Genomic DNA, 24,901 nt, shown 5'->3' with positions numbered 1-24,901 from the left:
AGCAGGTGTGTTAAATTTGGTTTTATCGCTCTCACTCTCTTATTGGTCACTGGAAATTCAACATGGCACCTCATGGCAGTGAACTCTCTGAGGATCTGAAAAAAAGAATTGTTGCTCTACATAGAGATGGCCTAGGCTATAAGAAGATTGCCAAGACCCTGAAACTGAGTTGCAGCATGGTGGCCAAGACAATACAGTTTTTTAACGGGACAGGTTCCACTCAGAATAGGCCTCGCCATGGTCGACCAAAGAAGTTGAGTGCACGTGCTCAGCATCATATCCAGAGGTTGTCTTTGGGAAATAGACGTATGAGTGCTGCCAGCATTGCTGCAGAGGTTGAAGGGGTGGGGGGTCAGCCTGTCAGTGCTCAGACCATACGCCACACACTGCATCAAATTGGTCTTCATGGCTGTTGTCCCAGAAGGAAGCCTCTTCTAAAGATGATGCACAAGAAAGCCTGCAGTTTGCTAAAGCAGACTAAGGACATGGATTACTGGAACCATGTCCTGTGGTCTGATGAGACCAAAATAAACTTATTTGGTTCAGATGGTGTCAAGCTTGTGTGATGGCAACCAGGTGAGGAGTACAAAGACAAGTGTGTCTTGCCTACAGTCAAGCATGGTGGTGGGAGTGTCATGGTCTGGGGCTACATGAGTGCTGCCAGCACTGGGGAGCTACAGTTCATTGAAGGAACCATGAATGCCAACATGTACTGTGACATACTGAAGCAGAGCATGATCCCCTCCCTTCAGCGACTGGACCGCAGGGCAGTATTCCAACATGATAACGACCCCAAACACACCTCCACTGCCTTGCTAAAGAAGCTGAGGGTAAAGGTGATGGACTGGCCAAGCATATCTCAAGACCTAAACCCTATTGAGCATCTGTGGGGCATCCTCAAACAGAAGATGTAGGAGCGCAAGGTCTCTAACATCCACCAGTTCTGTGATCTGTCATCATGGAGGAATGGAAGAGGAATCCAGTGGCAACACGTGAAGCTCTGGTGAACTCCATGCCCAAGAGGGTTAAGGCAGTGCTGGAAAATAATGGTGGCCACACAAAATATTGACATTTTGGGCCCAATTTGGACATTTTCACTTAGGGGTCTACTCACTTTTGTTGCCAGCGGTTTAGACATTAATGGCTGTGTGTTGAGCTATTTTGAGGGGACAGCAAATTTACACTGTTATACAAGCTGTACACTCACTACTTTACATTGTAGAAAAGTGTCATTTCTTCAGTGTTGTCACATGAAAAGATATTATAGAATATTTACAAAAATGTGAGGGGTGTACTCACTTATGTGAGATACTGTATGTAGATACACGGTAACAGGTCTTTGAAAGGTAGTAGTGATTTAGAACTTTAAAAGAAGAGTTCTAGCTGCATGTTAAGAAATATTGTTGATGATATGTTTAAAAAGCTAATGTAGTGATGTCATATACTGTAGACCAGGGGTAGACAACCTTAGATAGATTAACATCTACATGAACAACGTGTCCTGTTAGGGAGCGGTTCACACCAGAACGTGGTGTCAGAAAGTAATGTTCTATGTGTGTTTCCTGCATAGTGTTCAAAACGCACTACCTTTGTGATCTACTGTGGGTGATGATACATTATTAACCCCAAAATAGATCCCAAATGCAGTGGACACAAAAAAAAAGTATTATAAGAGAGTGCAGGGTCTAGGAGTGCATTACAATTAGAATGCAGTGTTTAGGAGTGCATTACACTTATAATGCAGGGATCAGGGGTCAGTAGTGCGTTACGCTCAGAATGCAGGATCAGGAGTGCATTACACTTAGAATGCAGGGATCAGGAGTGCATTTTGATCAGAATGCAGGGATCAGGGGTGCGTTATGCTCAGAATGCAGGGATCAGGAGTGCGTTACGCTCAGAATGCAGGGATCAGGAGTGCGTTATGCTCAGAATACAGGGATCAGGAGTGCATTACACTTAGAATGCAGAGATCAGGGATCAGGAGTGCGTTGCACTCAGAATACAGGGATCAGGAGTGTGTTATGCTCAGAATGCAGGGATCAGGAATGTGCAGGGTCTAGGAGTGCATTACAATTAGAATGCAGTGTTTAGGAGTGCATTACACTTATAATGCAGGGATCAGGGGTCAGTAGTGCGTTACGCTCAGAATGCAGGATCAGGAGTGCATTACACTTAGAATGCAGGGATCAGGAGTGCATTTTGCTCAGAATGCAGGGATCAGGGGTGCGTTATGCTCAGAATGCAGGGATCAGGAGTGCGTTACGCTCAGAATGCAGGGATCAGGAGTGCGTTATGCTCAGAATACAGGGATCAGGAGTGCATTACACTTATAATGCAGAGATCAGGGATCAGGAGTGCATTGCACTCAGAATACAGGGATCAGGAGTGTGTTATGCTCAGAATGCAGGGATCAGGAATGCGTTGCGCTCAGAATGCAGGGATCAGGAGTGCAGTGTGCTTAGAATGCAGGGATCAGGAGTGCATTGCGCTTAGAATGCAGGGATTGGGGGGGTGATGTGAAGGGTGGTAGAGGACACTGCTATGGGGGGTGGCACTGCATCCACCTCCATAGCAGTGTCCTCTGCCCCTTTACATCACCCCCCCCCTCCCCCACAGGTGCACACACACACACACACACTAATGTCCTCTTTCCCCCCTTCTCTCCCATAGCATCCTACCTGTGCACACAGGAGACCGAGAAGCAACACAGTTCTGTACAGGGGGCAGGAGCAGGAGCTGGCAGAGTGACTTTTAATATTAACAAGCTGCTGATTGGTTGTTACATAGTTACATAGTAGGCGAGGTTGAAAAGACACAAGTCCATCAAGTCCAACCTATGTGTGATTATGTGTCAGTATTACATTGTATATCCCTGTATGTTGCGTTCATTTAGGTGCTTATCTAATAGTTTCTTGAAACTATCGATGCTCCCCGCTGAGACCACCGCCTGTGGAAGGGAATTCCACATCCTTGCTGCTCTTACAGTAAAGAACCCTCTACGTAGTTTAAGGTTAAACCTCTTTTCTTCTAATTTTATTGAGAGGCCACGAGTCTTGTTAAACTCTCTTCTGCAAAAAAGTTTTATTTCTATTGTAGGGTCACCACTACGGTATTTGTATATTGAAATCATATCCCCTCTCAAGCGTCTCTTCTCCAGAGAGAATAAGTTTAGTGCTTGCAACCTTTCCTCATAACTAAGATCCTCCAGACCCTTTATTAGCTTTGTTGCCCTTCTTTGTACTCACTCCATTTCCAGTACATCCTTCCTGAGGACTGGCGCCCAGAACTGGACAGCATACTCTAGGTGAGGATGGACCAGAGTCTTGCAGAGTGGGAGAATTATCGTTTTATCTCTGGAGTTGATCCCCTTTTTAATGCATGCCAATATTCTGTTTGCTTTGTTAGCAGCAGATTGGCATTGCATGCCATTGCTGAGCCTATCACCTACTAGGACCCCCAGGTCCTTTTCCATCCTAGATTCCCCCAGAGGTTCTCCCCCCAGTGTATAGATTGCATTCATATTTTTGCCACCCAAATGCATTATTTTACATTTTTCTACATTGAACCTCATCTGCCATGTAGTTGCCCACCCCATTGATTTGTTCAGATCTTTTTGCAAGGTTTCCACATCCTGCGGAGAAGTTATTGCCCTGCTTAGCTTAGTATTGTCTGCAAATACAGAGATTGAACTGTTTATCCCATCCTCCAGGTCGTTTATGAACAAATTAAATAGGATTGGTCCCAGAACAGAACCCCGGGGGACCCCACTACCCACCCCTGACCATTCCCAGTACTCCCCATTTATCACCACCCTCTGAACTCGCCCTTGTAGCCAGTTTTCAATCCATGTACTCACCCTATGGTCCATGCCAACGGACCTTATTTTGTACAGTAAACGTTTATGGGGAACTGTGTTAAATTCTTTTGCAAAATCCAGATACACTACGTCTACGGGCCTTCCTTTATCTAGATGGCAACTCACCTCCTCATAGAAGGTTAGTAGATTGGTTTGGCAAGAACGATTCTTCATGAATCCATGCTGTTTAGGACCTAGCAACCAATCACCTGCAGGTTAACTGAAAAAGTTAACTTGGCCAGCTCCTCCCCCGCCCTCCATCCTGGGCTGTGCTGCCTCTCGCTCTCCACTGTTCACAGTGCCTGAGGAGGCTGGAGGGGAGGGAGAGAGAAGAACTGAAGACGCGGCCGAGGAGGCTGAGGGTGGAAACAGAAGGACCGGCACTAGCAGTAGCGGGGTCGGCGGCGCAGACCTGTTAAACCTGTACTACCACTGAATAAATGCTTTACATCAGTAATGTTTTTCTGCTTACTCAGTATTGGACTTCTACCAATTGACAAAGCTCTTAGTCTGACAACATATCTGAAAAAGGAGGATAAGATCATGCCAGTCTTCCAGGGGATGGGGGAGCTGATCCCTATATATAAACTGATGGAAAAGAGAGACATGAAGGAAATTGGAGAGCAAATGAAGGTAACCCCAAAAAACAGACTACACATTCTATAAAATGATGTGTTTGCTGCCAGGTTAGTCTTACTGATGTACATTTGCATTGATTCCTTCCTATAGGCTTACATATTAAATCTTTTGCGTGGTCTCATTGACATTCAGTCCTGGACAGATGAAGGCACAGTATCAGAGAGGATGCTGCGAAGCTCCCTACTGCTCTTCGCATGTTTCCGCAAGTACCAGCCATGTGTAGAGAAAGCCAAGGACTATTTCACTAAATGGCGGGAGTCCAACGGTACCATGAGGTCTGTCATATGTACAAATACATTTTTCTATTACTTCTAGTATAATATTCATTCACATTAGTTCTTTTCTAGTTTGTAAGGACAATAATTAAACATTATAGTACTAAGATAAGAAGGATTGAAGTACATTGGGTTAAGCTGCAGTGGCAATGCAGCAATTTAGTTGGGTATTATAATATACCCTGTTAAAGCAATATGAAGCCTTGACCTTGGCATATGGTAAGGCCTCAAGCACACAGGCAGTTTGGCCCATCACCATCAAATCCTAGCATTTGTGGGCTCCCAGGAGGCATAGGCATCTATGACCTGAAATATGCAGCAGCTGGACACTGTGCTGAGTGGTACTTGCGTTTAGGGCCGTATGCACATTCAGGAAATATGTCCCTGAATTTATGTGGTTCTCAATGCAAGCACTGCTCAGCACTCTGAGCCTCCCTGGATCCCAAAAATGCTGGGATTTGGGGCTGATGGGCCAAATTGCCAGAGTATGTAGACTAATAAGTACAGTCCTTTACCTCTTCCATCCTCCATTGTTTGTTAGTAGTGGGTTTAGCGAGGCACAAAACTATACTAGAGAAAAAGCACCATTTTTAGCTGTGAGATTGAAGTAAAAGCATCTCTCCAGCTCAAACCAACTTCTCAGTCTCTTTGGCATTCAAGGATGCTTCATTTACCAAACATGTTGTGCCTTGTAAGGGTAATATAATAAAGCATTTGAAGAATGGCCTTTTTACAGTGGTTCATTTTAAAGTAAAAGAATTCTGTTCCCAAAGGTATCTCTAAGTACAAGATTTGGTGGAGTGATAGAAATATCATTATAGACACTGACAAGCACTGAAAAAAATTACACATTGTCCCATCTCCGAAGTTGCCCTGTAAACACTAGCTACAGTAAATTCTCTGACAGGACGCCTCTTCTTGGCACACGGTTGCCCGACACTGCAGGTAACAAGGAAGCAGCTGCCTTGCTTCGTAGCACCTGTCTTAGGCTCCTAGCACTTTATTGAGGCAAACAGTGGCTTAAGAAATGCAGAGGGAGGTGTAGTTGACACCTCATCCTTCTTGCTAGTGCTGGCCTCGGGCAAGTGCCGGGAGCCAGAGACTGGTACTCACCATCAAAGCATCCATCTCCTTACCAGCTGTGGTGACAGGCAGCTGTGTGCCAAGGGAGAGGGCTCCCTGTCCAACATTGCAGCTAGTGTTACAGGGCACCCAGGAAGATGGGACAATGGCTGAACTCACAACATGAAGGAAGTTTTTCAAAAAAGCTTATTTTGGATTGTCAATAATAACTATTGTTTGTATTGCTATTACAATGCTAATGTTATAGAATGAAAGTGTATACTGTAACCATGGAACTCTTTTAGCTGAGTTCTAGGTATGCATATTCCATAATTGGCCAATCCCTGTGGGATTGGAGACTCGCTGTAGTAGCTACAGCTACTGCAGTAATCCTCACGGTCTTCTGGTTCTTATGCTATGCAGCTGCCCTTCTGCATGGTAAAAACAGGGGGTTGCCCACTCGGCATTGGCTTTATTCATAGAATGCTTTGCATCTAAATGAATGCAAGGTGTTTTGTGATTCTCCAGCAGAGAATGTTTGCATCCATTGAAAAAATGAACAGGGATCAGCCAGGTATGGAATATGCATACTTACATAGGTCCAAGCTAAACCAATGCAGCTATGAGACGTTCGTCAGAATATTTCTATACTGTATTAATCTGCTTTAAGCCAGGAACTGCATATCTGTCTGGATTTCCAGAGATGTAAAATATGGTCTTCATTCAGTACCAATTCAGGCACCGATATTTGCAAGTCTGTTGATGGTGTCCTGGGGGGCACAGGGAAATAGCCTTTTTCCCTTTAATAAAATATCACTGGTAGTATTCACGCACATATTATTTTAAATATGTATTTTATGAGCCACATCCTTTAATGTAACTACTTATTTAATATTGAACATGTGATGAAAAGAAACCTGACCCTTTTGCAGTGTTTTTTTTTTTTTTTTTCATTTGCATTTTGTACTATGATGTTTCCTTTCTTAGTCTGCCACGTGATGTTGTTACGGCTGTCTATGCCATTGGAGCCCAGACACCTGAGGGATGGGACTTCTTGTTTGAGAAATATCAAACCTCTCCAACTGGCGAAATGCATCTGATTGAATATGCCTTGACTCTTACTCAGGATAAGGACAAACTACAATGGTAATGACTTACAGAACTTATACAGTACAATGCAGTCACACACTAGTGGAATCTAGAAGACCAAATCTTGATATGGGTCTGCACAAGGAAGCTTGATTTTTAAAAATGTCAAGTCAAGCTTGGCTCTTCCTGCTGATCCTACATGATTATCAGGGAGGCCATCTATCACATTATAGAACTAGCAGGAAAACTGTGAAGGAAGGGGGCCGGGGCCCAGCTTAACATTTTCAGAAAAATTCAAGACTTGCCTATATTTATAGCGGCCTATATTTCAGGATTAGTTGATCATTTTGCCATTAGCTTTTTGCTGATGGTAAACTCTGATTATGCATTTTGCCCATTATTTATTCTGTTTAAATTTGCTTGGTCATGTAAATATGCAGGAAATATGGAGGCCAGGGATTGTCAGTACTGCCCACCGTAGGCTCCAGGCAGAAAGGCCTAATGTACATGGTTGCCCAGGGCTTAAAATTCGGATCCCTTCCCGGGATCCCCAGCCTTTGCTTGCAGCTGCCCATAGAAATCAACTACAGGATGCGTCCATATGTGGTTTTAAACCCATACTTGCGCACATATGCCCCTGGTCACAGACAAAAAAGTAAATTAGCAGCACAGATGCGTCAAAAAGCTGCACATGTGATGATCTTGATTTTATGTTTTTTTTTTAAATAAATCCAAGTGCACTTATTGTAAAAAATATGACTGTAAGCATTAATTCACACTAGTGTTGTTGCATAATCATGCATTTTTAAGTGTGTTTTTGTAGTGCATTTTTATGCATAGTTTTTTGTGTGTTTTCAAGCTTTATGCACTTGTTTTGTAGGAGGAGACTGGTTGTTAAGGACAAAACCCTGCCATAAATGCACCAAAAATGCATGTACTTGTGTTTTTTTAATGTGCTTCCCTTAAAGTTCACAGGGCCAAAAATACATTATCCACTTCAGCTCTGGAAGATTTTACCCCCTTCATGACCAGGCCATTTTTAGCTATTTAGCACTGCACTACTTTAATCACTTAAGGACCAGCCGCCGCAGTTATACTGCGTCAGGTTGGCTCCCCTAGGTGAATCGCCATCATGGTACGTCAGCTGCTTTAAGAGCTCTAGGGGGCGCCTGCAGCGCGACGCCGGAGCCGATGCTCATGGCCGGCACCCGCAATCGCTCCTGACAGAGACAGGACAAAGATCTGTCACTGTAAACAGACAGATCTCTGTTCTGTCAGGGGAGGAGAGACAGATCTGCTGCTCCTAAAGATTAGGAACAGCGATCGGCCTTCTCCTCTAGGTAGTCAAATCCCCCCACAGTTAGGACACACATAAGGGAACACATTTAACCCCTTGATCACCCCTTTCCCTGCCAGTGACATTTATACAGCAATCAGTGGCTTTTTGCTTTGATCGCTGTATAAATGTCAGTGGTACCAAAAAAGTGTCAAAAGTGTCCGATCTGTCCGCCGCAATGTTGCAGTCCCGCTAAAAATCACTGATCGCCGCCATTATTAGTAAAAAAAAAAATGTATAATAAAAATGCAATAAATCTATCCTATATTTTGTAGACGCTATAACTTTTTCGCAAACCAACCAATATACACTTATTGTGATTTTTTTCTTTACCAAAAATATGTAGAAGACTATATATCGGCATAAACTGATGAAGAAATTAGTTTTTTATTTAGTTTTTTGGGGGATATTTATTATAGCAAAAAGTAAAAAAAAAAATTCTGTTTTCAAAATTGTCGCTCTTTTTTTGTTTATAGCGCAAAAAAATTAAAGCCACAGAGGTGATCAAATACCACCGAAGGAAAGCTCTATTTGTGGGAAAAAAAGGATGTCAATTTTGTTTAGGTACAGCGTCACACGACCGCGCAATTGTCAGTTAAAGCAACGCAGTGCCGTATTGCAAAAAATGGCCTGGTCATTATGGGGACAAATCCTTCCGGTCCTTAAGTGGTTAACTGGTAATTGCACTGTCGTTCAATGCTGTACCCAAACAAATTTGTATCCTTTTTTTGGTCACACAAATAAAGCTTTCTTTTGGTGGTATTTGATCACCACTGGGTTTTTTATTTTTATTATACAAGAGTTCTTCAAAAGGTTTCCGCACTTTTTTTAAAGTTATATATATTTATATATAAAAGGAAACTTTTTGAAGACCCCTCGTATAAATTAAAAAAGACCAAACATTTTGAAGATAAAACCAATATTTTTTACTTTCTGCTATCAAACCTATCCAATAAAAAAATTTACAAAATTCTTCATAAAATTTGGCCCAAAATGTATTGTGCTACATGTCTTTGGTAAAAAAAAATCCCAATAAGTGTACATTGATTGGTTTGTGTGAAAGTTATAGCGTCTACAAACTATGGTATATATACTGGAATTTTTATTATTTTTCTTTTATACTACTAAGGGCAGTGATCAGAAACATATAGTGATGTGATAGTCCAGCACACAATCTGACACTAGCTGACACTTTCATCACGACTGATACTAATGCTGGTGTGATCAGTGCTAATAATATACACTGCACTAATGACACAGGCTGGGAAGGGGTTAACATTTAGGGACAATCAAAGGGTTAACTGTGCCTAGCAATGTTTACTGTGTGTAGTATGTGCTGCTTTTACTAAGCAATGTGCCAGTTTTTACTCCCAGGAATAAAAAATGTACACGTCGCTGCTGTCTGTAGAGAGCCCTGTGTTTGCAAAATAAATTCAAAGAAATTCCCAGCTCAACTTACCGACCAGCCTGCAACCAACAAAATCATCCTGTCTAACAATACGCGTTAAAAGCAGGGGTTTAGCTTGCACACATTTACAAATACATGCGCAAGCTGCAGAGCCACTTCACGACAGCCCAATATTATCTGCAGTCCTAACAGTGGAAGCACAAGCATTATAATGGATAGGCAGAGGGCAGGTGAGCCTGAAGGGAGCCCATCCCTCCTTGAAGGCACAGGGGCACACTGGACACCCAGCATATTGCACCATGGCAAAAAAGGTGTCCAGTACGCCCCTTCACCCATATTTCAACACTACAAACAAATGACCACTGCCCTCACCAATAACTGGCTGGTTTATCTACACAGGACCCTCTTCTGTTATTTGCACAGCTGATCAGCGGGCTCTGGTCACAAATCATCGGGACTTGCTGATTGGCTTGTGCTATAGTGAATGACAGCACAGCCGGGGTGGCAGATGCGCACGCACACCCCCTACCCAGAAATACTAAATCACATACTTGTTTTGATGCACTATATTGCAGTGGGCAGTCCTGAACCAGTTATGCTGCACCAAAAGAAGCATCTGTACCTTTTCAAGAATTGCACTGCACCATGTTGCATTGATGTAAACAAACACCATAGAGAATAATGAAGTCTATTTGAAAAGCATGTTTGCACATTATGGCAGACTTAGCTGCCAAAGTACCCCCCTCCAATGCTGCAACATCCACATTGTTCCTAGTTGCTGCTTTGCTTGATCTTCTTCCAGGTCCAGTGTCTTCTTGAATGGCCAGTCAGGGATGATGTAACTCCCGCGTATGTGCATGGGAGTTATTGTATATTGCCAACAAGCTGGTGCTGAATATGTATACTGAGCGGCACGTGTGCAGCTTGGTGTACATTAAGAAAACACATTGCATGTGTTTTGTGAGACATACAGAATCTGCCAGCAATAGTAGTTTAGTTCCACTTTACCAACAGTTTGAGGTTGGTTAAAATGTACACTGTTGCATAGGATTCAATTCACATTGCCATTCACACGTGTCAGAATGTTTCACACAGTAATGTGAAAATAAAACATCAGATGCCCATGTATACTAGCCCTAAAGGTGTGTTTTGAAATGTAAGTAAAAGCAAAACATTTTTAATTGGTTTTAGATTTTTAGTGTATTATTACTATCTGTGTCCCCGCTGGGGAAATTCACCCCTTTATTTATCCTCATGTTAAAGCGGTTGTATGTCCGCAAAAAAAAAAAAAAACTGTAAGGCAAAGGCATAATGAGCTAGTATGCACCACATACTAGCTCATTATGAAATACCTTAGAAGGAAGCGCCGTCATCACTGAGGGACCTGACATGTTCCCTCTGCGTTTCTTCCAGGTATGCGGCTCCAGCTCTGTGAGTGGCCAGAGCCGCGATGACGTCACTACCGCGCATGTGCGTGGGAGTCCTCTATCCGGCAAGGAGCTCTGATTTTCCAGCAGCATCTGCCGGACCTTCAGAGCGCATGCGCCGCTGGCATCAGTGGCTGCATGCAAGGTGAATATCTCCTAAACCGTACAGGTTTAGGAGATAATCATTTTACCTACAGGTAAGCCTTATCTGAAGGTAAAAATTTGAAGTCGGGGTATACAATGGCTTTAAGGAGAAGTCAAAACGTAAGAGTTGTCACCAGTGCAAGGGGTAATGGGTATTCTAATAGGGAAACTTGTTATGGGTACAACTATCTAAGATGGAAACCCCCCTCACTTTGGGATGATTTCCTCCCATTTCTTGTGGTGTCTCCAGGACACAACAGTGACACAGACAAAAAAATAACCAATGGCGGTAACTCTTCCCTACTCTGTCCAAAACGTGTTGTAAATGTTTTGCAGGTTAATGGACGAAAGTTTGAAAGGAGACCTTGTAAAAACTCAAGAACTTCCTCATATGGTTGTCATGGTGAGCAGCAACCGAATCGGTCATATGCTGGCCTGGCAGTTTCTAAAGAAGAATTGGGATGAGCTCACTCAGAAGTAAGATGCTTGAAGTATTAATACATATTGTCCCATCTGAGCATTTCTACCATGTTTACATAATCATTTCTGTCTGATTCTAGGTTTGAGCTTGGATCACGCACTGTTGGTGATATGGTCGTTGGGATTACACGTCTTTTTTCCACAAGAGATTGGCTGGAAGAGGTTCTAGTATATTTTCATTGTTACTACCTTGCTGTCATATTATTCAAAATGACAGTGCAAAAATGGGAAATGCCCCATTTGTTTGTGACCATAAGGCCCCTGATGCAATGCAGGACGTGTGCAATACTGCACGTGTTCTAGTAGTGTATGAAAGCACACAATGTTGCCATTTATGGCACCCTAACACACCAGCCAAAGCATGTGTGCAAAACTGCACCACAACACATAGTAACATATTGTGCTGTAGTGTGATGTATTTTAAACAAAAAAAAGGGGCCTGCATGAAGGGCTGCCCATTGATGTATGAATGTATGGGCTGCCCTAAATACACAAAGATACACATGCACCATTGTACCTGTATAGATGTAAATGAAGCCTCATGTGGCTTTTGATCTTTCCCTGGTAAATTCACAATTCCAAGCTTTGCTTTATTTTCCGCCTGCCTGAGTTTCACATACTTAAGTTCTGCTTTAGATGTTACCTTTTTAGTTATTTATTATGTGTATTTTTCTATAAAGAATTTCAAGGTTCTCATAGTATCCAATGGGAATACTCACATTCGCCCATGGTCATAGTAAACTAAAGACCCAGTGGTCTACAGATGAATAATTTTTGGTGGCAAATTCTACTGCTGGTGATATATTGCTTGAGGCAGAATTACTGAGGAAATGCTTCCATGTACCTTATGCAGTTATTTCTTCATTAGCCAGGAATGGTGAAAAATCTCACTAGTTTAGGGCAGCAGGGCAAGGAGATCTAGCTGGTCTGGCCAGTGAAGCCATAGCGGTATAAGTCAGGGGAGCCCTCTGATGTGGCCTGCAACCTTCTGCTCTAGGATGGTGGGTCGGCAGGCCCAGATCGCGGGTTCCCGACTGCCATCCCAGAGCATCAGTGGTAAAAATGGACCCGGCAGTAGAGGAAGCAAGCGGCTGCAGTAGAGAGCAGAGCCGATGCTTCCAGTATAGTACCAGCTCCTGTCACAGGCAGAGTAATACCAAATGCACTCCGCCTGGGGCAGCAACAGCCTGGGACAGATGGCTGCAGGAATCCTGAGGAAGAAGTTAAGATTGAAGTCAGTTTTTTTTATTAAAATCAAACAGCAATGGGCATATCTGTTCTCTACACTGGTTACTCTGGGCTGCTTTCAAACTGATCCGCACGTGCTGTGCAGTGCACCTGCAGGTCACCTGCACTGAGCCATATCCTGTAGGTGTGGTGCACTTTCTGAGTGCACCACACCTGCATTCAGGAATTTTGGTGTGCTTTTAGAAAGCGCACCAAACCCGCAGGTAATAACAGAAGTCTTTTTTTCAAATTCTTTATTTATACAAAAGGGGCTCAGAGTCCATTAATACATCAAATTCCACAGAATACATAAACAATCTCTTTTAGTATCAGTACATTTTAGGGTAGCTTAATATTCCACAACTATATATATATATATATATATATATATATATATATATATATATATAAACAATCCATCCTCAAAAAAACTCCCTCTTATCTTTGTAATTTAGAAAGTAACCACCACCAATACCTCAGGTTTTACCCCATTGGACTCTTCAGTTCTCCTTTTCACGGACTTGTGTCCATTTACACCCGCCTACCGCCAATCTGTTACAAAAAAACAGAAGGGGATCCGTCCTCTTCCGCCTGGGAGGATCGGATCGCAGGGCCCATAGGGTAGAGCGGGCTGTGATTGGGTTTGCTCTGCATATGCAGAGTGGACATGGACCTGTCATCCGCCCGCTTTGCTCATTGTGGCCCGCGACCGGTTACCAATTCACTTAAGTGGCCCTTGCTCTTCAAAAGGTTGGACACACCTAGTGTAAGCGGTCAGGAGGTAATCCCGTCACTGACAAGTTTTCCCAAGCAACAGGATAACTCATGAGACATCAGCCTAACAGCATACACGGCTGCTGTCTGGCAGCACTCTTTATGGCCACATTAACTTTTAAAGGGACTGTTCTGAAATATGCAGTTACACGGGTGTGAACAACTCTAAGGGGAAGTTGTTGATACAGGTGCAGACTAGCTATACTGTCCTCCTCCCCCTTGAAGTTTCTGTTACCCTGTTGTCTACAGGGGCAGATATGGCTGTGATAGACAGAGTTTACTGTATCTCCAAGGGTGAGAAGTGCCTGAATGGCTTCCTCGAGTACAGCTGGCCACACACTATTTGAATTTCGTCTGGTTCCTGATGGACTGGACAAAATTCTCTCAGTGGGTGGCTCCATTGGCCCCCTCTTGCCCAATATACTTTAATAGAAATATTGTCGGCTGGATCCAGTTAGCTGTAGCTTCTATTCGGGTACTCGGACAGAATACAATAGCCCAGCAGGGAAGATTCGTGCATCCATGCTCTTGGCATGGAATAAGAAATATGTGTATCTGCTTAATAGTGTATGGCCAGCTTTAAGGAAAGCTTCCACCTAAAACATCCGCTTTCTTTCAGATTTAATAGCTGACCTCAATAAACTGCTCACATTTAGAGGCATTATATAATAAAACTGTACAATGGAATAGAACTTATGTGCACAGCTTTGTATTCCTATTGTCAAGTCATACACCTTTTTCTGGCTCGCCAAATTCTTGTGAACTCTTTTGTGAGCACTTTGACCTTATACTTGTCGTATGTTGTTTTTCTTTGTCAGGTGACAGAATTTTTTGATTTGTTGAAAGAAAATGGCTCCCAACTGCGATGTGTTCAACAAGCCAAAGAGACTATTGGGGAGAACATTAGTTGGATGGACAAAAACTTTGATCTTGTTAAAGCTTGGCTGGAGAAGAATAATTAATGAAGGAATTCATTTAATAAAGTCTGACATTTGGGGTGATTTAAAAGTAACAAGAAAAAAAATAATAATAAAGAGCAATCTTTCTAATTTCTGAATTTCAGTATATTGATATTTTTTTCTCTTAACAAAAGACATAGCTGGGTCATTTTTGATCCTTTTTTTGGGACAGACTTAATAGATTACCGAGGCCATATGATCATAGAGTGTCTTTTTTTTGTCCATTGAAATATTTGATTGTTTGTATGATACTCAGCCCTGTGCCTCTAGGAGCATGTTTTTGCTTTAGGCTCTGTTTACACCTAGGCATTTTTTGGGCATTTTTCTGCTCTAAAAATGCTCAACAAGACAAATCCCATTCATTTCAATGGCCCCTGTTCACATCTGAGCATTCTGTCACCTAAAGCCAAACGTCTGTTGCGCAAAAAAGTACAGAAGCTTTTTTTTTTTGCAGATTACAGGCTTTTTTCATTCTTTTACATTGGTGACCTTTTGACCTGTACAAAATCGCACGACTTTTTGCCTGAAAATACCACGCTCAGGTGTGAACGGAGCCTTACTCTTCCACCAGCTCAATGCCTTTTTTAACCAACTGTCAAATCATTACCCATGGGATCTCATAGGAAATTTCCTGCTGAAAGAATGCAATAGGGAGGGCTGAGGATGGGGCTAAATAAAACGTATATTGTATTCTGATAACTGAATGCTGTTAATACATGCAAAGTATAGTATTCAGTTTAAAAAATCATTTTTTTTATTTTACAAGTCTTTATGTAAAATGGACAGTAATAAGGCTTAGGGCACACTATAACAGCCATCTCAGACAGACTGGTGCAACTTCAGTGGTGACAGAATCACTAAAATGTAACTTCCATTATCATTAGTGGAGGGTGCATCTTCGCTAACTGAGCAGTGGGGATTGAAATATATCCTGTTTAGGCAGCACAGGATAATGTGATTTGAATTGTAGCATTCTGTCACTGATTAAGAATTAGCTGCCTGGTCTGATATAAGACTAACATAGATAAAAAGATGAAAAAAAAAAATTAAAAACAGGAGAAGGAGAGATGATTAATTGCACCCCTGGCCATAATTTCTTCTATGCCCCGTTACAATCATTGTTGTTTGAGCTATATATATAATTCTTAAAGAGCATGACAAATGTCGGTGGAAACAGGTACATAAATTTGGGGTGCTGCATGCAGAGTAACACCGAGACCAGAGTGTCCATACAGGTACTCTTGTCCTCAGCTGAGCTCCCTCCCCACCCCTGCAGCCATCATACAACACCACGACCAAGAGGTTTTGTGGTTGGCTGGGTGTAGCCTGATGGGGAAGATGAAGGACTAGTTCCCTTTCAGATCCACTCCCCTTGTCCCCTTGTCATTGGAAGCAGGCAGATTCCATAGCTAATAACTTAATATTAGCCATAGAATACATCCATTTCCTACTGTCAGTCAGAAAGAGCAGACCTCATGGGAAATTAGTTAATGTTAGCGTCAATGGTGGCTGCAAAGCCGATCGCATTCCTGGCAAACAGGAACAGGTGAGGATGGGATATTGGTGGCAGACATGCTGCTCTGCTACATAGCATACAGAGACAGGCATTCTGCCCGTCTCTGTATGCCAACTTAAGAGTTGATCTTAATTACCTCCAGTTTCATTATCTCCAAAATGGAGGTCATTCTTTTTTTGAATTTGGTGCAGCCAAAGTAAAAGAGGGGCTAATAGGAACCACCTTAATCTACTGCACAAGTCAGAAAGGCTATCAAAACTGGCGGCAGGGATCTTTTTTAATCTAGCACAAGCCTTTTTTTAGGGGTCAAACTGCCCATAAAAGTGCTTTATTGAATCCCCCCAGTATTTTTTTGTGATAGTAGGCCTTTGAGACTACAGAGGTTAATTGCATAAACAATAAGGAGTTTTTTTTTTGGTCCCCTCCCTTCTCTCGCCTCTTTTTACTACAGTGATTGAATGAATTGTAAAATACACTTGTCACTAGAAGACCCACTGGCACTTCCGTTTTTGGTGAAGCTATAGATTAAAAAAATAAATAAATAAATCAGCAAGTGACAGAACTCTCCTACAGCTGCCAAAAAATTCAGTATCTTGGGTCTTCTGTGTAGTAAACAATTTTTTTTGTGATTTTCTCACATGGAATGATATGGAAAAATTTAGAACCATTGCTTTGATAATGCAAATGGTTAATGTCTAATGAATTCTTCAATACGATGGTAAAGTGGAACACTAGCTAAATTCACTCAGGTTTGTCATGTTAAAGAGATTTGCTGTCACCTTCCTTCTAAACATGGACACAGACACCAGTGAGAACCCTTCTCCCCTCTAACAAAAAAAATTGGTTCCACTTTAAATGACATTTGGTAAGCTGTGATGCAATTTATGATACTATAAAAATGTATTTAGTTAAGGCTTCATGCAATAATGTGTTGGCAGCTGAAATTAGGGTATTTTTTTATTGGCAGGTTAGGGAAAAATGAATTTTAGGAACTTTGTGATTTGTGCTTTTGTACATCATAGCCCTTTGGCTAGTATTACATACTACTCTTATTTTGCTCCAAATCTAAGGCTAGCGATACATGTAAATGTCTCGCTTTTTCAGCCTGGGTGCTGAATAAGAGAAACTTTAATAGACTAATATATTTGTTTAAATGTTTGGCAATCAAATCTATCCTGTAATCTGGAGTAATTGGTGGCTATATGTAGTAATACGAGGCAAAGATCAATGGTTTGAAGATGGCAGCAAGAACACTGTAGCCGCCTTCAGTCACTGAATGAAAGAAAGGATCTACATTGAGATAATATTAAAACCGTTTCCAAAAAAGAATAGAATGTGTTTTAATAGCTGTTTTAAATGAGTGTAAATGTGTAGTTTTCTATTATTTTTATGAAACATGGCTTTCTTGCACTAAAATGTCAGCACACTGGACTGGATATAAAAGCAGGATTAAAAGAAAACAAAATGGGCTTGTTCTATAAACCAGTGCAAAGAACATTCATGTTCAGGGTACAGCCAGGAGTTAAGTGTAGTCAGATCAGTGAGAGATGGAATCTAAATTGTATGCAAAAAGCTACTATGCTTTACATATTTTACTTTGAATTACAGAAAGGTGACTTATAGAAAGTCCAAAGGCTTTGCTCTTGTGTAGTTTAGTGCATAATGCATGAAGACTACCCCCCCCCCCCCCCTACTCATCAAAGAAGTCTGGAATTGTATAGATCATAGATGTAGCAGAAATGTGATGCCCACATGCATGGCATGGCTGTGTTTACAAGCTTCTCTGGAGAAACAGGTTTTGACAGCAGTGGAGTATAGTGACAATTTCCCTTTTCCACAAGGAAGCACAAAAAGGTACATTATCCCTTTAACATCCCAGACAACCACTTGTATTTGTAGTACAGCATTTGGTTGCATTGAACAATGCTACTTTTTATTTTATTTACGGTTCGTGTATAAAAAGACACAGAATAACCATTTCCAGTGTGCTGAAATAATGGAATGAATGTGGAGAAACAGGAGGAAAGGCTGAAACCAGTTTTGGTAGCCATATATTAGTGATCACTTTTTCTTATACTACAACATTATCAGCTGCCTTGTGATCGGCTGACCAACAACTTCATTATCCTTTCCTCCAGTTTTTACATGTCCCTGTACTAGGTTTTAGAGTACCTGCTCAGATTCACATTTTATTTCATTTCCCTTATTGTGCGTTTTTTGTATGCAGCTTACAAATAAAAAATGCTTTATAGAAAATTTGATGTGTTTCTGGTCATTGTGAAACGTGGAAATTACTTTATACACATTTGTATAATTAATATCTGTATGAATGATAGACATGTGCTATTCGGTTTGTAACGAATAGATTTTCGTACGAATTTGTTAGTATTCGTACATTTGGATCAATTCGAACATCCGAACAGCTAAAAGAACCAAAATACAAAAATTATGAAATTAGGAATAAGCACAATAACGAACATGCGAAAATACGAACGGACAAACTTACGAAAATACGAAATTCCGAAAACAGTAAAAGAAAATGACGACATCTATAACAAATGATTTACATTTCGTATTTTCAATCCTTTCTTCATAATTTTGTATTTTCATTTGTGTGTTCATAATTTTGTTTCCTCGTGTTCTTGAATCGTTCTTTTGAATAGACAGTGTAATGCCCTGTATACACGATCGGACATTGATCGGACATTCCGACAACAAAAACCCATGGATTTTTTCCAACGGATGTTGGCTCAAACTTGTCTTGCATACACACTGTCACACAAAGTTGTTGGAAAATCCGATCGTTCTGAACGCGGTGACGTAAAACACGTACGTCGGGACTATGAACAGGGCAGTAGCCAATAGCTTTCGTCTCTTAATTTATTCTGAGCATGCGTGGCACTTTGTGCGTTGGATTTGTGTACACGCGATCGGAATTTCCGACAACAGATTTTGTTGTCGGAAAATTTTATAGTCTGCTCTCAAACTTTGTGTGTCGGAAATTCTGATGGAAAATGTGTGATGGAGCCTACACACGGTCGGAATTTCCGACAACAAGGTCCTTGGATTTTCCATCGGAAAATCCTATTGTGTGTACAGGACATAAGTGTATCTTAATATGTATGTTTGTAATTTCGTGTTCTCGAATAGTTCTTTCGAATGGGCAGTGTATTAGTGAGTGATGTATCTTACTTAATATCTTTAGCCAATCAGCTTATCCGTTTTGAGTCACACTGCATTCCTGAATCTTTTTAGATTCAGTTGAGGAGGAGACTGAGTCAGTGAGGTGGACTGGAGTAAGTACAGGACTTATTAGAAAATCAAGCATAGGATTATTATTCTTTATTTCCTACAAAAGTATGAATCAACGAAAAAGGCAATCTCACAAAAGTAACAAATACTAAATTACGAGTAGTGTACCGAATAAACGAAAATTATTATCTAACAAAATTACGAATTTCGAATCAAAGAAAATTAGACTAACGGAATTACGAATCATTTCGTATCAACGAAAATATAATCTGTTACGAAAATACGAACAAGTCCGAATATGAAAACTCGCGTCTTACGAAATTACGAATCAACGGAAACGTAAAGAAACAAAACAATTTTTTTTGCTGTGCACATGTCTAATGCATGATAGATGCTGCTGGGCTGAATTAGTGAGGACCTGATTGGCAAGCCTTCGAATCAATCTCCTCCCGTTCTGCCCACCCACCACAAGTCTTAAAGGCCCTGTGCAGAAGGGCTAAATCTGGGGCTTCTAAGTCCCTATGGCATTGTTTTGTCATGTTAAATGAATGACAAATTGAGCAGAAAAAAAGTGAGACTCCCTTAAAATAGAAGCAGCTTGTAGTTTTTTTTTTTTGTTATTACCAGAGACTCCAAGAGAGAGAGAAAAAAAAAAAAAAAAAAAAAAAGGTCAGTAAGTGTCCAAATGGCATCTACACTACAAAGAAATTATTCTGGATGTGTGGCAATATGAAGATATTATTCTGCCATGCCAGAGAATAACACAGCGATCCAGACTTTGCTTTCTCACTGCACAATCCACTCATATACAGAATTATGTTACAAGAAACAAATAAGCACTCTAATAACCAGCATTTTGTTGAAGAACTATGACTTGAAGGGTATTAAACCCAAAACCAAAAATGTAACATATTGCAGCTTGCCAATCATTAGACATGGTGGCTGCATTAGTTTCCTTTTTTTAGGCTTTTTTCCCCTTATCTGGTCAGTAACACACCTCCTGTATTGGAGTGCCCCCACTCTGGATAAAGGAGCCAATACTAGGTACACACGGGGAGCGATGTTAGCGTGGCAATCTCCCCTGCTAAGCTCTTGTGTCCTGACAAGGGGACTGCTCTCCCCACTAGAACACACAGATCAGCGCTCTCACAGCCATTGGCTGCAAGTGCTGATCAGATGCTAGTTTTCCTGCTGGCTCATTCGATAAAAGCTGGTCTTTAGACTGGCTTCTGTTGGACAGGCTGCTGTACACACAGGCTAAATGTCGGCAGGTTTTTGTTGAACTTGCCGATATTCAGCCCATATGTACCAGCCTTAAGGGGGCACCTTTGGACAGCAGCATTGTCAGTCTCGGGGGGAGGGAGTGTTAGATGTACTAGCAGATTTGGATATACTAACAAAAAAGCCAGCTGATACTTTATAAGCAGATGAAGTAGTTTTTTTTCTTTTGGGATAAAGGTTTTACATAAATAAAAATGATCATTGTAAGCACCCCTACCAGTGTTGAATAGTTTGTCTCATCCCTGTAACTGGCACATCTGCAAGATAGCTTGTTCTTTTGAAAAACAGACTTGCTGACAGATCACCAGATGGAAATAGAAAAAAGGCCTGAAAAAGAAAACTAGCACGGCCATCACATCTTAGAATTGGTAAGCTGCAATATAATAAAATGTTTGCATTTGGGTTTAATACCACTTTAAGGAATAATGCAACTGTACACTAAAATATGAGGGAGGGCAGCATAGTGGCTATGTAGTTAGCACACCTGTCTTTCAGTAGTGGGAGCCTTGGTTTGAATACCAGTCAGAAAACTATTTGCATGGAGTGTGCATGTTCTCCCTATGCTTGTGTGGGTTTCCTCTGGGTACTACAGCTTCCACCCACACTTAAGTCATGCTGGTGATTGTCTCCTGTCCATATTGGGCCTAGTATGTGTATATGAGATAGAGACCATTATTTGCGTTGCCTGTTCATGGTTCCATCTTCTCAATATCTTTTTATAAGGTAGATCAGCAGAACTAGACACAGTATTCTAAATGGGGGTCTAACTAAAGATCTATAAAGATTCACCTCAGTCTCATTCCATACAGATTTACCAAAGTGAAGGCCCTATGACTTTATAAAAGAGTGGACTAAGACATTTTAAACACACACTTTACAGCAGTGAGAATTATTCCTACAGGATCAGTGCACAACACTTGTAGACCATTTTTGTTCTTTTTTGCTTAAATGTACAAAATAGTTAACCACCACTGCATTATTTTAACTTTTATTTCCAATAGTGTTCCACAGTTATAAGTTCAAAGCAAAACAGCCTTTATATCACTTAGATTTTATGAAGATCCCTCATGTCCTAGCTGATGTACAGCATAGTACAGTAAAAATGTAACTCTTTGCATAGCAGTCAATGTAATACATCCAATGTGTATGGTTTTATTTTGTAGGTATCAGTGCAATCATCTTTTGTAAAAATAGGACTATTCAATATATGCAAAACTATAAAGGCCTGCCAACGCCAGGGTAGCCAAAATATATTTCATAAACAAAGAATAGGGTACTGGTGAATAGAAAGGCACAGTATTTGTAAATTCAGATGCATTCATTTAAAGCTGAACAAAAAACACATTTGCACTGTAAAAAAAGTGAACACTAATGAAGTGTGGGCAATGTGTGATCGCTGCTGAATTATGCACTACTGCTTCATTCCCCGTACAATACAGGCAACGTCCAGCACTGAAATACACAGATCACTCTTCAGATCATCCATTCTTTTCAATGAATGCAAGGTACTCTGTGACTGAAGGAGGGGAGATCATCCATACCTCCTCAAATCAGAGAATGCATTGCATTCATTGAAAAGAATGAAAGATATTTTCAGAATGTATGAGCTGCAGTGACTCGCTATGATCTGTGTACTCCAGGCAGAACTAAGTTTCAGCACTGACTGTACTGCATGGGAGAATGAAAGAGTATTACATAATGCAGCAGAGCTTCAATGAACTTAATTAGTGTTCATTTATTTTTACTGTACAAATGGGAAAAAATAGTTTTGGGCCAAAACTCAGTTTTAAAGAAAGTCGGGATGTGACGTAACCCACACCAACCAACTGGAAGCAACCATAAGTCCGTAACTCCTAAACGGCTGCTGCTGGTTACCTTACATCATTGCTCTTGGCATTGATCTTAAGTAAACCCCAATGATTTATTGTTTGGCTAATTCTCAATATTTCAGTGACACACACAATCCTCACCACCAAAACATTAATGTGACCAAGCATTTGCATACGCACAGGAAAAAAAATCTCACCTCAAATAGTGATTTGTACAATGTCAGGTACCCAACAGGTTCTCATTCACACATCCTGTCTGCTTGGAAACTGTGCAAAGATCGCTGCCTTTATTTTATTACTTACATTATACATTTCATTACAGCTATAGGAGCTTTGCCCCTGCTAAGAACTGGAGAAAAGAACTGAGAAAAACTGAGAGAAATTGCCAACAGGAACAAAAGATTTGAAGAGGCATTTCTGAAGTCCTTGGTGCAGGGAAGGGGACAGTGGAAGCCAGGTCACACAGCTGTGTGCTTGTATCACAATTTGTTCTTCCCAAGCAGTTATTAAAGAGACAAACTGTACACTGATCTAAAAAGAAAAAAACGTAAACAAGTCAAAATAGTTAAAATCACATTACAAGGTAGGTTCAATCAGGACAGCATTCTATAAAACTATGCAACAATGGCAAAGGTAGGTAGCACTATCAAGCTAATCGTCTGATTAAAGAGTCTATCTTTTCTCAATTTTGTTTTAGAACTTAAATTCCGCTTCAAGCATACTGTTAATTCTACAGATAATAAAGCCATTTTAGACAACTGTACGCTCATAACCTTTATGATAACAGCTTGGTGAAGGCGATTTTTTATTCCAGCATGAATTTGACCCTGAGCACTAAGCCAGCTCTATAAAGACATGACTTGATGAGTTTGATGTGGCGAACTTAAGTGACCTGTACAAAGTCCTGACCTAAACCCTACTATAAAAAAACTTTAGGATGATTTTTAGTTTCCTTTAAGTACCTGACCTCACAAATTCCCCTTTGAATGGGCACAATTTACCACAGACACACTTCAAAATCTTATGGAAAGCCTTCTCAGAAAGGTTGTTGCTGTGAAAGCCACAAAGGGGGACTAACTCCATATTAATTTGCATGGATTTAGAATTGGGTGTCTAACAAACGGGTGTCTAACAAACTCAGGAGGTATGATGGTCAGGTTTCTGCAAACTTTTTGCCATGTGGTGTATATTTCTCTTACTCCCTCCCTCTCCTGCCCTTTCTGTATTGTGAGGCATATTGCGTAGAATAGGTTTTTATTCACATTTTGTATGAGAGCCCCAACATTCCCATCATTACACAATATGCAACATGGTCATTGTACACTGAGGCTATGCAATGATCTGCTGTATGTTACAAATGTAGTTCTTGAGATTAGAAGATAATAAAATCTGTTTTCCAAAAGGTTACGTGTATCACAAATATATATCTTGAATATCACTCTATTTGCATTAATACCTCTTAAGATCAAGTGCTGTGTGTACCTATTTTGGCCCTTGGAGTATTTTTATTATTATTTTTTTTCTATTTTTTATTTCATTTTTGGCCCATTTCTTGGCCTACATGGTATTTTAATTAAGTTTGCAATCAAGTTTATGTATGAAGATGTACATCTCTTTGATATGTATGTATATCATGATTTGATCACTGGGTTGTATTGCTCAATATTGTAAAACCTTTGGGCTTTACGGGGTATCCAATCTTTTTATAAATTTGATATGTTAATATTCTTTTTCTCCACTAGATGGCAGTATGTGCTGTTTACAGATGCCTTGGTAGTTTAGCTTACACAGCAGGGCTATTGGATATGTTAATCACTTCAGGTGTTCTCTATTTTGAGATTGATCTATCTCATCCAATTAACTGGTCTGTAACATTTTGTGTGACCTATGGCAGCGCTTCCTCGTTTCGCCCACTGGGTATATAAAGCGCAGGTGTGGACGTGGGGCGTAACCCCGATGACGTCACATATGACGAAACGATCGTCTGGACGCTACAAACACATGCTCTGCGCATGCGTACTTTGATTTTACGGACCTGTATGGATTTTTCTACTTGCAAGTACTACTCTGTTTACTCTGAACTGGAATCTGCTATCCAGTGTTTTTATGTAGCTGCTGAACCCCCCCTTTTTTTACTAAATAAATATGCTTGAAAGAAACACTCTGCACTATTTGGGCTCTCTCTCTTCCTACATATCATCATCTGCTGCTGCTTATGCTGGCTGGCTGCCAACAGACGATCAGAGGGGGAGGTCACAGTACTCCATCTGTGGATCCCTGATTTCATATAAGCGCTGTCTGACCTCCCCGAGAAGAGGGGGGGGGTCACAGGCTTTCTGGTAAGCCT

General features: G+C 41.0%; 2 protein-coding genes across 17 annotated transcripts in view; one reads left to right on the top strand and one right to left on the bottom strand.

The window, feature by feature from the left end:
• The window catches only part of ERAP1 (endoplasmic reticulum aminopeptidase 1), a 127,214-nt gene extending 108,766 nt beyond the window's left edge, over positions 1 to 18,448 (top strand). The window contains exons 15-20 of the mRNA XM_073624558.1: positions 4,333 to 4,489; positions 4,586 to 4,770; positions 6,820 to 6,978; positions 11,573 to 11,713; positions 11,797 to 11,878; positions 14,536 to 18,448. Of these exons, the coding sequence (XP_073480659.1) occupies positions 4,333 to 4,489; positions 4,586 to 4,770; positions 6,820 to 6,978; positions 11,573 to 11,713; positions 11,797 to 11,878; positions 14,536 to 14,679 (868 nt within the window). The 3' untranslated portion in view covers positions 14,680 to 18,448. The remainder of the gene's footprint in view (positions 1 to 4,332; positions 4,490 to 4,585; positions 4,771 to 6,819; positions 6,979 to 11,572; positions 11,714 to 11,796; positions 11,879 to 14,535) is intronic.
• A 3,249-nt stretch (positions 18,449 to 21,697) lies between these two features.
• The window catches only part of CAST (calpastatin), a 264,338-nt gene continuing 261,134 nt past the window's right edge, over positions 21,698 to 24,901 (bottom strand). For all 16 annotated transcript variants that reach the window (XM_073624543.1, XM_073624542.1, XM_073624550.1 and 13 more), the window contains one exon: positions 21,698 to 23,085. The gene's annotated coding sequence lies outside the window, so the exon portion shown is untranslated. The remainder of the gene's footprint in view (positions 23,086 to 24,901) is intronic.

The sequence above is a fragment of the Aquarana catesbeiana genome, linkage group LG01 (genome assembly GCF_042186555.1).
Source record: "Aquarana catesbeiana isolate 2022-GZ linkage group LG01, ASM4218655v1, whole genome shotgun sequence".
Lineage (NCBI taxonomy): Eukaryota > Metazoa > Chordata > Amphibia > Anura > Ranidae > Aquarana > Aquarana catesbeiana.
Note: the sequence above shows the minus strand (reverse complement) of the source record. Positions and strands in the feature narration are given on the sequence as shown.